Consider the following 15140-nt stretch of genomic DNA (forward strand, 5'->3'; position numbering starts at 1 on the left):
AACATCATGCAGGCAAGGTTGACTCAATCCTCAAGCCCCTACAATGCAGAAAGCACATTCTACAAAGAATTCATGAAGATAATGGAAGTGTTTGGGGCAGACCACTCCAACTTAGCAACCTTATAATCAGCACATTGACCACTTGGAGCACAATGGTCAGGGAAGTCTGCCAGTTGCCACTGTGGCCTTTTATAATGGAAATATAACAACTGAGAAAGGATGTGGATGCCAAAGTGACACAGACAGGAGCTCAGAGCCCTGAGCTACTGTGGGATGGAAGATGGGCACCAAACAGCAGCCTGAAAATACATCAGGCAGCCTACATCTCTCTCGGTCTCCCCACCACCAATATCCATAAAAAGGGTTCCAACAGCCAGTAGAGCAACCACATAAAGGCTTTTCCTTCCCTGCCCTGAATCTGATTCCTCTAAAGGAAAAGATCTAGAGCATGCTTTGAAGATCCTTCCATAGTATTACTCCCTTTAAGTCCAGTAACAGAATTGTGCTGTGGCTCAACATTTAAAATTCGAGCAGCAATAATCTAATCAGACTACATCGCAGGCTTAAGTGACCAGGTGGTAGAATAGCTGGTAGAATAGTCCTTTTCAATACTAGTGCTAGGGAACAATCTCTCATTTTTTAAGAATCTTCTTTTAGAAATAAGGTTATAGTTGAGGTTTCTTTCCATGTCAAGACTCATCCAAATTACAAGTTGCCACATTTTTTTCTGGTTTCACTTAAAGAAAACTTGTACCTCCCATGTTTGTGGATTGGTAGAAAGCCATGGAAATAGCCATACCACCAACAGCACTGGGGAGGCTCAGGCTGCCAGGTCTGGTTTGGCTCTTTACTAGAGCTCCACAGAGCAATCAGAATAAGCCATGGATAATATGGACTGCTGTTCATGGAGCCTCCACTTTACAAGGTCTGCCAGAGCTTGGTTGGTTAGGGCAAAAGCCTGGACTTGGTATGTGTTCCATACACAGCCCAGGCTGTGTGAAGCATGCAATTAGTACAAAGGCTACTTTAAGCACTAATGCCAGAGTAAATAATTTTCCAGGTGGCCCCGCTAAAGTTATTTCATGGCCTTGGTTTATGGCCTACCCAGCCCAGAGAGCCCCAGTGTTCTAGAAACATTGAGATGGGTCAAGTAGGATTGTGAAGTGGCAATAGCACCCAATATGGGATCTATTGAAACATGAAACAATAAAAACATAATAGAACATGAGTTAAAATCCAAGAAGATTCTAAATGTGTCTGTAAATATATCTGACATATATCATATATATGTAGCATATATACATCACATATCATATCATATATATCATATGATATATATATATCCATACATACATATTTATAAAGGCAGAATGAAAGAAATACTCCCAGCCCTGCACAAACACATATAGCAAAACATTAAAAGAGGTAAAGCAATGTGGCACAGGCATGAGATCCCATCACGGTGTGATGCCAGACCTGGTCAACACAGGAAACTCTATACAAAATATAAGCACAAAAGGAATGAGGTTTTGTCTCAAAACTAAGAAACTTGCTAGAAGTAATCTAGCCACTGTTCAAAACCCAATACTGACACAAGAAAAAAGATAAACAAGTAGAGAGAAAGAAGAAAAAGAGATGCAAGATGTGTGATCGCCCTCAGCAGTTCCTTGAGCCTTTGACATTGTTTGTGGATAACTTCCTTCCTTCCACAGAACAGGTTAAAAGAAGAACAGGTCAGGAGCAGTATGCTTTTTCTAGGCAGTATATTAGTTACTCTTCATAACAACTTCATACGGAGTCAATCAAAGAATAAAATTCTTAGCCGGGTGCTGATAGCTCACGCCTGTAATCCTAGCTACTCAGGTGGCTATGATCTGAGGATCACGGTTCAAAGCCAGCCTGGGCAGGAAAAGCTGTGGAACTCTTATCTCCAATAAACCATCAGAAAACCAGAAGTGGCGCTGTGGCTCAAGTGGTAGAGCATTAGCCTTGAGCTTAAGAGCTGAGGGACAGTGCTCAGGCCCAAAGTTCAAGCCCCATAACTGACCAAAAAAAAAAAAAAAAAAGAATTCTTTTTTAAGCAAAGAAGTAATATATAAAGAATAGTAGAGCTCTAAACACAAAAGATCAAAGCATATGAGTTTGTTTTTTAGCCAGTACTGGAGCTTGAATTCAGGGCCTTGCCATGAGCTGCTTTTCCTCAACGCTAATAATCTACCACTTGGCTATAGCATCATTTCAAGCTTAACATAAACATGTATCTATATTGTCATATAGATATCCTATAGCATGGATTCATGATATATGGTTTATTGAAAATAAGAGTCTCATGGACTTTCCTACTCCAGCTAGCTTTGGACCATGATCCTCAGATCTCAGCTGTCTGAGTAGCTAGGATTACAGGTGTGAGCCACCTGCACATGACTATGAGTTCTTTATCCAGAGCTATGTCATCTTTTGAGGCTAGTGGCTTGTTATATGGAGCTCTGCTACCATAAGAGACTAGTTCTCAACTCAAACCCATCACCTATTGATTAGAGCCCCTGAGTCAGGCCTGTAGTTTCTAAACTTGTGGGATGACATGAAGGCTCTAGGATGATGATCTTCAGGAGCAGTTGCTGAAAAATAGTGTAGAAAGGATTTGTACTTAAGACAATACAATTGAATTGGGGGAAAAAACACACAAAAAGCTAACATTGTTTTTATTTAGTTGTAAACACCTAAAAAGAAAGACTGAGTGACTAAACTTTTTCCCAGACAAAATAAGTCTATTACAAATCTATAAAACTGACATCTATTAAAAGCAATGCATAAACTTTCAAAATAACTGATTTACATGAGAATAAAGTTTCTACAGTTTATAAGCTGCAGAGTAATTTGAATTAGAATACTGTATGAAGTATTCAAGTCCTTGTGATGTCTGACCACATGCATAAATTCTATAGTGTGATTCCACGTAAATTTTCATCAGTATACAAAGACAGAGCTCATAAAAAGTAAATAATTCCATAGTATATGATACATATATGACAATACAGATACACATTTATGTTCATAGATACTTGAAGATGCTGGAGAGTTTGAGGCTAGCCTGAGCTAGCCTGTGTAAAAAAAAATATTTAGAAATTAATTAATTTGTAGCACTGAGGATGGAAACTTGTGCCTTGTGCCTCTAACACCACTGAGCAACAAGGTAATAGCATTTTAAAAAGTATAGTCTTAAAATGGAGACTGAATCCCAAACTTTATGACTCAATCCTAAGTAGGCAAATTCTGATGACTGGAAAGAGTGGGTGGGAATATGATCTACTGACACAGATTCTTAAAAGACAACTGGATTGTTAGAGAAGCATACTGTCACTCTTGAAATTAAGATTTCTCAAAAGATGACTATTCCTGGTTGAGGGGTGACTTTCTGTGAGCGAATTCCCTTTTCAAATCAGCTGTAAAAAATCAAGATAAACAGAAATCAGTCCATGCTGGTGAACACACTGGTGTCATAAAATTGTTAAGTACGTATTGCTTATATTCTGGGAATACACAAATCGAAAACACAAAAAAGAAAAGTATTCTGATTCCTACTTTTCATTGCCACATAATAAATTAACTTCCTTAAAAAACAACAACAACAACAAAAACCCCCAACTCTGGAATTACTCATGAAATCCACCCTTCTTTTGTCAAGAGCCGTTGGAAGCGTGGTAAGTTTCCCAGGCAGTCACTGCAGAGCAGCTTGGCCTTCTGAGTGGCTTTCCAGGCATAGCTTCTTGCTGGGGTGGCACTCTTCCTTCCCAGGCCTGGGTCTCAACACACCATCTAGCATGCAAGAACAACTTCATGTCAGGAAACGCCATGTCAGACCCAGGGGGACTCATTTCAGCCACTCAGGCTGGAATCGCAAAACAGTGCTTAAGTTAAAGAAACATGCACTTTATTTTCCTTCAAATTCTCAACCATTTCAAATAGCCCACACATAAATTTTCAACCTATATTGATTCTAAATAATTCTTAGGAGCCCAGTGTGGTAAAAAAAAGAAATAAAGAAAAGTATAAGGTAACTTTGGAATACAGTATCAATAACCCTTTAAAACCTAGATTCACTCAGTGGAGTGCTGATGGTTCCTGCCTCTAAGCCTAGCTGCTTAAGAAGCTGAAATATGAAGACCTGGAGAGTAAATCTGAGTCCTCACTTTCTCTGCCCCACAGGTCCATCTCTCCTCTCTATGGAGGACAAGTAGGGGCACTTTGTATTTTCTAGCCTAATCATAATGACCCCCCACCAGCCCACCAAAAGTTGTACAAATTATTTGCTGTATACTGTTGAGTGAATGAGATAATCCAGTTTTGTTTGTGTTTTTTTGGTGCCAGTACTGGGACTTGAACGTAAGGGCCTCAAAAGCTACATCATTGGCTTTTTCAAGATTTGTGCTCTAATACTCGAGCCACACCTCCACTTTCAGCTTTTTGCTTGTTAATTGAAAAATGTCAGATTTGTCTTCCCAGGCTGGCTTTGAACCTCAGTCCTCATATCTCAGTTTCCTGAACGTCTGTGTGACTCTTATCTCTAATTAACCACCAAAAGGCTGGAGGTGGAGTTATGGGTCAAATGGTAGAGCACTAGCCTTAAGAAAAAAAAAAAAGAGTGACATTGCAATGAGCTGACTATCTCTTCCACAAGATGAATTTCTCTAGGGCTTATACTTAGAAGCCAAATTTCTGGGTCATGCATGAACAAGGTCATAGTCAAGTTCAGCTTTACAATGATAATCTCTAACTCAAATGTTCAGCCCCACCAGACAAATACAAAAATTCCTCAAGCTCCACATCCTCACTAGCACTTGGCACTGGCACACTTTAGTTGTGTAAAATGTGATTTTAATGTGTATTTCTCTGTTACTAGGATTATCTTTCCATGTGTCTATCAGACTCAGACATTTGTATTTCTGATGCTGTGAAATGCCAGTGACTGACTACTATTCTCCAATAACTGTTTTCCTTATCAGCCTGTAGGTCTTACATGTTCAGGAGCTAAGTTGGTTCACTGCTATGTATGGAAAATCTACCCTTCCTGCAGGGTGCTGGTCTTTTCATTGGCTTTATACTTTCTCTTTTAGAAGAGAAGTCCTTAACAGGAACGTATTCTAAGTTCTTCATTTTTTTCTTTTATAGCCAGCAGAAATTTGTGTCATAAACATTCTGTATTTTCTTTCAGTACTTGAATTTTTTCTTTCTACAGCTAATTCATACAAGGCTGATTTTTTTAAGTACCATGAGAGGTAAGAATTGGTTATTATCAGGCATAACCCAGTTTCCAGCACCATATATTCAATAGTCTGTCTGTTTCAGCCTCATGTGATGTGAATGAGCCTCTCTAGTGGGGATACCATGTTTCCTATAACTGATGGTCTATGCCCCATATTAAAGACTGGACTAGCAACAGTGAATCCAGTGATAAACACTGGCTTTATTCATTCCATGATGTTTTCTTTTGTGTCTGAGATAGAATCTCATGATGGTGGCTAGGCTAAACTCTCAATCATCCTGTCTCTGCCTCCTGAATTCTGGAATAACAAGCATGAACTACCGGGCTTGGCTTCATTTTCTCAAAGGCATCTTGTCCTTAGACATTTTATACTTGATGACTCCAGAACAGGAAGTCCTGTTTGATGGTTCTCTTTACTCTTACTCAGGACTTTTGGTTTTTGTTGTTGCTTTAGTGACTTTTCAATTATAAACTCAGATCTTACACTTGTGAGTCTTTTCCTTCTGATAAAATACCTTTTTACTTCTTTGAGTGGGTGTCTTCTAGCTTCCTTCAAGGATCCCAGTTTCATGTAGGAGTATCAAGTTCAGTTTACCCACATTTACTTTCAAAGTCTCAGCTTCTATGGAATTTTATCCTCAAGCTAACTCTGGCTTAATGTTTGTGTACTGCTACTATTCTGATGCTAACAAAATGTTTCTCTCTTTTTTTTCTGAGTATGGATTTTTTATTTTCTTGAAACCCCAGTGGCTCTGAAAAGAATCTTTCCCAAGGAGAGATGGTCTTCATCTCCTCATTTTGTTCCTGCTACCAACACTGTGAGGAAAGGAGGCAGCAATTCCCTAACAAGCTGGAGAGAAAGGTGTGGCCAAAAGCTGTCCTCACTCTAACAGAAAAGTAAAGCTGGGGTTCAACCTTCACCTATTTGATTTTCTGTCTACTTCTCAGCAGAATAAAACCACATCCTGAATGATCTGACCATGTGAAATGTTCAGATCAGACAAATCCATAGAAAACAAGGTTAGAGGCTACCTAGGACTGGGGTTGATGCAATAAAGAATGACTAAAATGGGTATGAGGTTTCTTTATGAGATAATGAAAATATTCTAAATTAGATTGTGGTAACGCTTTTAGAGATCTGGAGAGGCTAACAGCCAATGAATTCTGGATGATTTATGAATCTGGTTTATTTATGCTAGGTTCTGGTGCCTCATGCCGGCAATCCTAGCTGCTGGGAAGCTAAGAATGGTGGTTTGAAGCCAGCCTGGCCAGGAAAGTCTGTGAGACTCTTTACTCCAATTAATCACAAAAAAGCCAGAAGTGGAACTGTGGCTCAAGTGGTAGAGCCCAGTACCCAGGTCTTGAGTTTAAGATTCAGGACTGGCAAACACACATACAAAAAGGTTAATTTATAATATGTGAATTATACTTCCATAAAGCTGTTTACTTGAAAAGGAGATAAGCATATTATCCGATATAAAACTCTTGTTCAAAAATGCATTAAAAACACAAACTTAGTTTAATGAACTGTCACAAAGCAAACATACACTTCACCACCTCTAGATCAATAAATGAAACATGGCCAGCAAAGCAGCAGCTGTCCTCTGATGCCTTCCTCCCAGTCTCAGGACTTTAACCCAGGCATGGCTTCCTTTCTTTCCTTAGAGAGCTAGGAAGGATAAAGGCTGGGTGCATGCCCTCTGTTGACTGTAAGTGGAAAAATGTCTTCTATTCCATGGCTCTCCCAATGGTATCTTTTGATGAGCAGTTCTTAATTTTAATACAGATAAAGCAATTCATCTTTATAGGAGTAGTCTTTCTGTTGCCTTTTCTCTAACAACCGGAACATTATAATTGTTCTCCTCAAGCACTGTCACTGAATATACATCCTTTAATCAGGTCCATATGTTTTCCTTTATTTCCTGATAAATTTTTAAAAAGAAAATTCAGTGGAGACATATTTTTCCAGATTACAGATAGTAAGTCTATGATCTGAATAATAATAATTCAGAACACAAATAATCAAGACATTTACATTTTCAGAGATCTTTCTAGTTCCTGATTTTTCAGGGTAAATTATTTTTTATCACAAAAACTTTTTATCTAGAATACAGTTGTAACACAGTAACTATTTTCAAGTAATATTGCTAACCAAATACTGTTATAATTCTTATACAGCGTAAGTGTTCAAAACTATGTACCTACAGGAGGATAAGATCTCCCAAAGATAATACATTCAAAACAGTATGTTAACATAAATAACGTAATAAATGATTCACTTATTGTAGGTAGGATGATTCTTAGTTATAGATATTCAATAAATAGATCATTTCCATTCTCTGACCCACTTGGGAAAACATAACATTACAAAGGAACATAGATTTAGAGTTAGTCTACATAAGATACACAGAAGTAGAGATAAATATATATGTCTTATTATTTGGTAGTAGATCCATCCATACTAGTAAAATTATTTTCCCTTTCTTAACCCACGAAGTTTTTGTGTTGGTAAATAAAAGAATTATTATTTATTGCTTTGTACAAACTAAATTTATAAATTCAATTTGGATATATTATTTGTATTAAAATGCATATTCTATTGGAGTAATCACTAATTACCACTTTCCACATACCTTATATTTAATATATACACAAATGAACAAATTGAATGGCAAAAAAAAAAAATCCAACCTATAAAAAGAATCTTTCCACACTAATTTCCATCACCTGCTCTTTAAAATTCACTATGTAACCTCTGTTCTCAGCAACAAAGCTACCCTTAATATAGGACTTGTAAATGCTTACTTTCTTTCTTTTCAGGCTCATTTTGTGCAAGACTATAAGCTTCAAATGGATTCATCTGCCACTGTAAGAGAATACAAATATTTTATTTTTATGCTTTAAAAGAAGTTGATAAATAGAATGTCAGTCTACTGCTTTTAAATATCAAAACAGCTTTTTAATAATTTAACAAGTATGTTCATATTACCAAGGGCCTAATAATGCTACAATGAATGATCTTGAATGATACTACTGGTTGATTACAATGTCTAGAATCAGAGTCAAAACTCAGAAAGAAAGGATCTTCAAGAGCCCTTACTTTCACCTTGTATGTAAGAAAGTAGAGACTAGCAAAGGGCAGTACCTCATGTTACCCAGTAACTAAAGGAAGTGATGGAATCAGAACCTCAGCTGGTCAGGCTCAGCTTCAAAGAATTCCTGCACATCAAATTCTTCCGAGGTGCTACTGAGTTATATATTCTAGAGAAAGCCTTATTGTTAAAGAACAAAACTGTAGCCAACATTACCATGACTTTTCACATAATATCATATAGACTAATGTTTATATACCATATCGTTTTATATCATAACAAGCCATATATATCCCTAGTCTACTATTCTAGCTCAACCATTCAGAAAGAAAATAGAGAAGACTGAACATCTAGAGAAACCTGGAGCAGCAGAACAGAAAATGGACTCTGATCAGTACTTCACAGTATAGCCTTCCTTCTTTCCTTACCTGGCTAGAGTCTCCATCAGAATCATTAATGGCTCAACTACAAAGGTCCTGCTAGGCTACTAGGTCAACACCAAGAGAGAGAACTTACAAGAGGCTGGAAGTTACATGAGAAAAAAATTTTACAGGGACATGTTTGAAGCACATCAAACCACTAAAACCTATTAGCTTGGACAGAGAAAATGAAAACCAGAAAAATGTGGATTTATTTAAGATTACTTATAAAAAAGGCTTTTGATAACTGTAAAACCTTAGAGACGTGTGCAAATTTTAACAACACAGAAAATGTAGCAGTGTAGTAACAGTGCTATGTATAAGTTATGGAATAACATTTTTACAATATATGCATATATACATATATATATACATATATATATATATATATACAAGCACATATATACATGTTACATATACACACAGTATATTTATGTTCTAGGTACCCTGGATTCAAACTGATATACATAACAGAAATGTTAACCAGTTCTTTCATATGCTTTTTCTACCATTGCAAATTCTAGTATGTAAGTGTTACATTAAATGTTAAGATTACTGGATGTCAAAAGCAATACTATGTAAATCATTACTGGGACAACTAGTAGTAAGCCTTGGCTGAAATCTGTGGACTAGTTGCAAAAATGTATCAGTGTTGTTGTTTTTTTTTTAATTTTGTGGCTTTACTAATTCCTTATTCAAGGAAACAAAATGGTTTTGATATCCTGTTAACATCTTGTAGAGAATTTTCTTTGTAGAGGTCTTAGAACATTTTTGTATGCTTAAGATGGTTTCTAAAGTAAACACGTTTAAGCTGGGTGCCAGTAGCTCATGCCTATAATTCTAACTATTCAGAGGCTGAGATCTGAGGATTGCAATTCAAAGCCAATTTGGGCAGGGAAGTCTGTGACACTCTTATCTTCAGTTAACCACCAAAAGGTCACAAGTGGAATTGTGGCTCAAGTAGTAGAATGCTAGTCTTGAGCACAAAAGCTCAGAGATAGTACCTAGATCCTGAGTTCATGCCCCAGAACCAGCACGCACTCACACGCGCGCACACACATACACACAAACAAACACACAAAAGTAAACAAATTTTTAAAAAATCTAAGTACTAAAGAAATATAAAGAAATAAAATTCTGAATTTTTTGTGAACTGCTCTTTTGAACTATCAAATATGAGAAAATATTTTTTCCTCATTTTTCTCCTGAGAAATGTGTGTATGGACGGATGGACATGGCTTCTGGTCTTCCATTGTTTACCTCTGTCCACTGGGTGTGAGGGAAGAGATGGGTCAGAACTTTTCTGTTACCAGCCCACCAGATGGCACCAAAGGACCTACTGGCTCCAGATACACAAGGTCAGTGCACAACTCTATAGCAACATTAATTCATAAGGCAGAGATCCTTGGCAAACATTTATAGACATGTGCTTTTCCATAAAAATGAACTCAAGTATAATCATCTGCTGAAACTTATGTATGTACCAGGACATCAAACAACATAATAGGATGCACGCTTTGAATAAAAAGTATATCTACTTACCGTAAATTTGCTAACACCCTGCAGTTCCCCAAACTTCATATAAGAAATGTCTGCCTTCTTTTTACCAACATCTACATCCCCTGCATAGATTTGTTTTATGCCTGCACCTTTAATTAAAGGTACACATTCATCACAAGGGCACTTGGTTACAAAAATCATACTTCTTTCTTCTGGTTTTATTTCTTGACACCTATAAAAATTCACAAAACATATGTAAGTAGTTTCTGAAAGGGAAAATTATTTTTTAGAGAAATCCTTAAAGTTGAGCTTCTTGAAAAAGATTTGTAACATTATAAACAATAATCGCCTTATTCTTAATTAGTGAATACTCAAATCATCATAGGATGATTACATTCAACAAACATTTGGGTATGACAAAGTCATACCTCTGTACAAAATGGAGCAGGTAAGCCTGTAATGAGGAGGAGAAACACAAGAACAGAGGAGACTTTCGGTGAAATTTTGCCCCCTGGGGTAGTGTAGGATGAAGGATTGCTTTTGTCTAAGGTTACATGGATTCCAAGTTCAAGTTCTTGAGTCTACACTGCTCTCAGTCAGCTGTCTTCAATTCTTCCATATCCACCTCCATCTTCTAGTTGAGACTCTCTGTTTTGGTTTGGATATGAAATGTCTGCCAAGCTCATACAGTCCCTAGCTGGTCGATCTAGTTATTGAGAGGTGACTGGATAGTAGGACTCTGACCTAACCAATTGGTTGATGCATTGATAGATTCATGTAATATGATAGCATTACTGGGAGACTGTGGAACCTTTCAGAGGTGGGGCCTAGAAGGGGAAATAGGTCACTGGGCTCATGTCCCACCAGGCCCTTCCTCATTTACTCACTGTTTCCTGGTAGCCCTGAAATACAGCTGTGCTTTGCTATGCCCTTCTGCCATCAAGATTTGCCTCACCACATACAGGTCTAAAAAGTAACCAAGCCAAGTAAGCATAGACTGAAACCTCTGAAACTGAGCCAGGTTGTTTTCTGAGGCATAGTATCACACAATGAAAATACTCTCATTTCTGTTCATATGAATCCTTTGCATCTAGCCTGTTCAAAAATACACCTATATTATAAATGGCCTATCTATAGTCTATTTATGGTCTATATATGGTCTACCTATATAGTCTATATAGTATGGTTCTGCCAACAGAATTCTACTTCCCCACCACCTACCAAGGAAGAGCTAACTCAAAGTCCTCTCTCATCCAGTGCCAGCCTATCCTGTGAACTGCATTTACCATGTGCCCACAGTCCAGCCTAACTAGAATATGTATGCTCCTAAATACACAATGCACTTTCCACCCTTTAGACTGTGGCTGAAGTTAGAAGAATGGCTTTTCTGATAATATATAAGCTTGCAGGACATCTCAAGTAGCCATAATCCTAGCAATCTTTTCAAAGTCAGTTCAAAAGCCAGCTCCTTCCCCACAGCTCCTCCTCCTTTGTCCAAAGCCATCCCTCAAGGTCCACAGTGCTTGTGTTTCCTCTCCTCATTATGTGATTTAGTTTTAGAGGCCCTGCCCTTTTAGTTCTCCCAGGACAAGAGCCATTATGTGGAGACTTACATGTTTTTTTTTTTATCCCATAACACCCCCTTAGCTGTAAATGCGAAGAAAGATTTGTGGAAGTGACCTAAATTAACCTTAAAAGGAGGGAATTCTAGCTGTAATCTCTAACAAAAAGCTCTTTTATAATAAAGTCTGTATGTTTATAAATATAAACACATTTGCTCTAGGCTTAGGAAACAAAGGAAATACCAATAGCTAAAAATATGAGAAGCTGAACAAAACTCTAAGGATGAACTTTCAGTAGAAGAGAGGGAGAGAAAAAAATTAACCAGATTTGCTCAATAAATTGGAAGGCCTGGAGAATCCATGACAATGGCTTCAGATTCAGTAGCAAGACAGACTTTAATCAAACTTATGTTTCTGAAAATAATGTTTTTTATTAAAATTTCATAAGGGAAACAAATTACCATAAAAGAAAACTGTTTTCAACTAGCCTATGTTATTTAAAAGTACACTCTAAAGTATCTCATACCTAAATGTCAAGGCATTCTGTTCCGCATGTACGATGTATCGGAATTTCCTTATCTCTCTGTCTTTCTGCTTGTCATCCATGTGTGGGAAGTCAGCATACTCGGATCCAACAGGAAAGGCATTATAGCCACATCCTACAAAGTACATTGCGCCAGTTCCATCACAACTTTTCTGCAAAGTGGACCAACTATGGTGAGTTTCAGCATTCTGAAAAGTCATTTTGCAGTGGAACTATAAATTTGCCATCATACTCTGTATAATGCAGATTCTTTCCATTTCTATAACATACCTATCCATCAAAAATAAAATACCAGATCCTCCAACTAATTTCAATTAGTTTTAAAGGAAGGGAATGTCAAGTTGTGGACTTGTCAACGCTTGATTCCAAGAATCTGTCTAGTTTGTAATCTCAGGACCATCTCTGGTTTCAGCAGCAAATGAAATACGATCTTGTTTAACTCAGAAATCATTTTACACCTTCAGACATTTCCCTCCAAATAGATTTGCAATTGAGTATTCAAGCCATTTCTGTACTTTAAAAAATACTGTATTTTTTTACCCTCTAAAGTAACATGTTAGATGGTTATCAATAAAACAGGTACTCAATAAGTAATTGTTAATTTCTTATATTTATACTCTGTGTTATTCCAAAACAGGCCATTTCTGTTGATGCTATTGTAAACTGGGCACCATTGGCTCACACTCGTAATCCTGAATACTCAGGAGGCTGAGATCTGAGGATTGTGTCTGAAGTCAGCCCGGTCAGGAAAGCCTGTGAGACATTTATCTCTACTAAACTACCAAAAAGCCAGAAGGAGCTGTGGCTCAAGTGGTAGAGTGCTAGCCTTAAGCAAAAAAGCTTAGGAAGAATGTCCAGACCCTGAGTTCAAGCCACATAACCAACAACAAAATCTTTAATATCCAGTATTTACACATAATCACAGAAGTTCTTACTTCAGTGGCTCTGTTTCTTATTAGTTGTTTATATGAATTCTTCATATTATGATTAGAATGACATCAGTGATAAGTATTTAAAAGTATTTAAAATAGCTTGGAATATGCTATAAATCTCACTAAAATTCCAGAGTAAATATCTAAAGAGTTATTTACATACTTACAGATTTCCTTTCTGCCCAAATCACAGCTCCAACTCCTGTTTTGTGATCCTCTGAAAGACATATAAGATTTAACTCAAAAAAAGTCCATAAATATTTTTCAAAAAATAATAAAAAATATTATTGAAATATACTTCATACTTGACATCTTCACTAATTATAGAAAATACTTTTTAAGCATGGAGCATGGAACTGAGGTACCAAATAAGCAAAAAGGGCCACTACCATACAGTCATATATGATTAAGTGTGGAAACCTCTAAAATGGCAGTGGCCAATCAGATCGCTTCTAAAATAGAAGTGGCCAATCAGATCACTTTCAAGCTGTAACTAGGTCTGAGCACAATCTCATTGATTCTCCATTAGCAAGTCAGTTTCTAAATAACTGCATTTAATAAATGATGAAGACAAATAAACTGAATAAAAATGAAGTTTCTGAGCTAGTGGATTTGGTATAATAAAACTCAAAACAACCGAATTTAATTTCTAGTATTTTCACACACTAATGGAAAATACATCTTATGGAAATGTTTTTATTAAGAAGGTTCAAACTTCTCATATGACAAAATTGTATCTATCTATCACTGAAAGGTACTGAAGGAAATGGTCTTACTAGAATACAATATAGTCCTTTCCTTGCCTGTCCTAGTTTGCTTTGAGGGAAAATGATGCCAAGTTAAGGACATTAGACTCATTTCTAATCAAGTGGTAGACGTTATGGACATGAGATTATAATTCTCCTGCAGAACAAAAATCTTTGTAATACATAAAGCTATTAAAAATATTAACTTGAAATAGAAAATCAAAAACCAAAATAGAAATCCTGTATTTAAGGATCTCCTTTTAGGGGCTGAGAAGGCATCTCAGTACATGAGGCCCTGGGTTTGAGTCCTCAGCACCACATAAGCAGAAAAAGCCAGAAGTGGTGCTGTGGCTCAAGTGGTGGAGTACTAGCCTTGAGCTGAAGAGCTGAGGGACAGTGCCCAGACCCAGAGTTCAGGCCCCATAAACAGACCCCCCCCCAAAAAAAAGAAAAAGTAGATTCTTTTTCTTTTGTCGGTTGCGGGGCCTGAACTCTGGGCCTGGGTGCTGTCCCTCAGCTCTTCAGCTCAAGGCTAGCACGCTACCACTTGAGCCACAGCACCACTTCTGGCTTTTTTCTTTTTGCTTATGTAGTGCTGAGAAATCACCCAAGGCCTCATGCATGCAAGGCAAGCACTCTACCACCACCTTCCACCTTCCCAGCCCCTCTACTTTTCATTCTACAGAAAAGTGAGTTTCAGATTTCTCAGGCAGATATAGACAAATTGTGAAAAACATAGTACTTATCAAAATTATAGGCACAGTTACATAGAGAAAATAAGAATAATCTATGAATTTACTCAAGCATATTCAAACTGGTAAACCAAGTGAACTGAGGTTTCACCTTCCAAATTCCTAAACATTAATTCTTTCAATAATACACTTACACACTTAATTATTTTTCCAGTAAAAGTACAAAGAAAAGCTGTGCCACAACTGTACCAAAAATTAGGAACCTCTAAATTCATTTTTTAAAGTTTTATTAATACAATAAAAATTTCTCATCTCCAAATACACTCGGGCTTTCAAAATTATACCATAAAGCATTTGTATAATTTGCTAAGAACTTTAATCAATGATCCC

At 37.1% G+C, this 15140-nt stretch overlaps 1 protein-coding gene across 4 annotated transcripts in view; it reads right to left on the minus strand.

The window, feature by feature from the left end:
* Positions 1–2685: 2685 nt before the first annotated feature.
* The window catches only part of Cdadc1 (cytidine and dCMP deaminase domain containing 1), a 31508-nt gene continuing 19053 nt past the window's right edge, over positions 2686–15140 (minus strand). For 3 of the 4 annotated variants that reach the window (XM_070003173.1, XM_070003175.1, XM_070003176.1), the window contains 5 exons: positions 13480–13529; positions 12363–12532; positions 10317–10506; positions 8069–8129; positions 2686–3816 (listed from right to left, as the gene is read on the minus strand). In XM_070003173.1, the coding sequence (XP_069859274.1) occupies positions 3719–3816; positions 8069–8129; positions 10317–10506; positions 12363–12532; positions 13480–13529 (569 nt within the window). In that variant the 3' untranslated portion in view covers positions 2686–3718. Of the gene's footprint in view, positions 3817–6759; positions 7186–8068; positions 8130–10316; positions 10507–12362; positions 12533–13479; positions 13530–15140 lie in introns of those variants that run through there. The other variant, XM_070003174.1, reaches the window with a different exon arrangement.

Source organism: Dipodomys merriami, unplaced genomic scaffold (genome assembly GCF_024711535.1).
Source record: "Dipodomys merriami isolate MVZ:Mamm:240054 unplaced genomic scaffold, mDipMer1.0.p SCAF_6, whole genome shotgun sequence".
NCBI classification, from domain to species: domain Eukaryota; kingdom Metazoa; phylum Chordata; class Mammalia; order Rodentia; family Heteromyidae; genus Dipodomys; species Dipodomys merriami.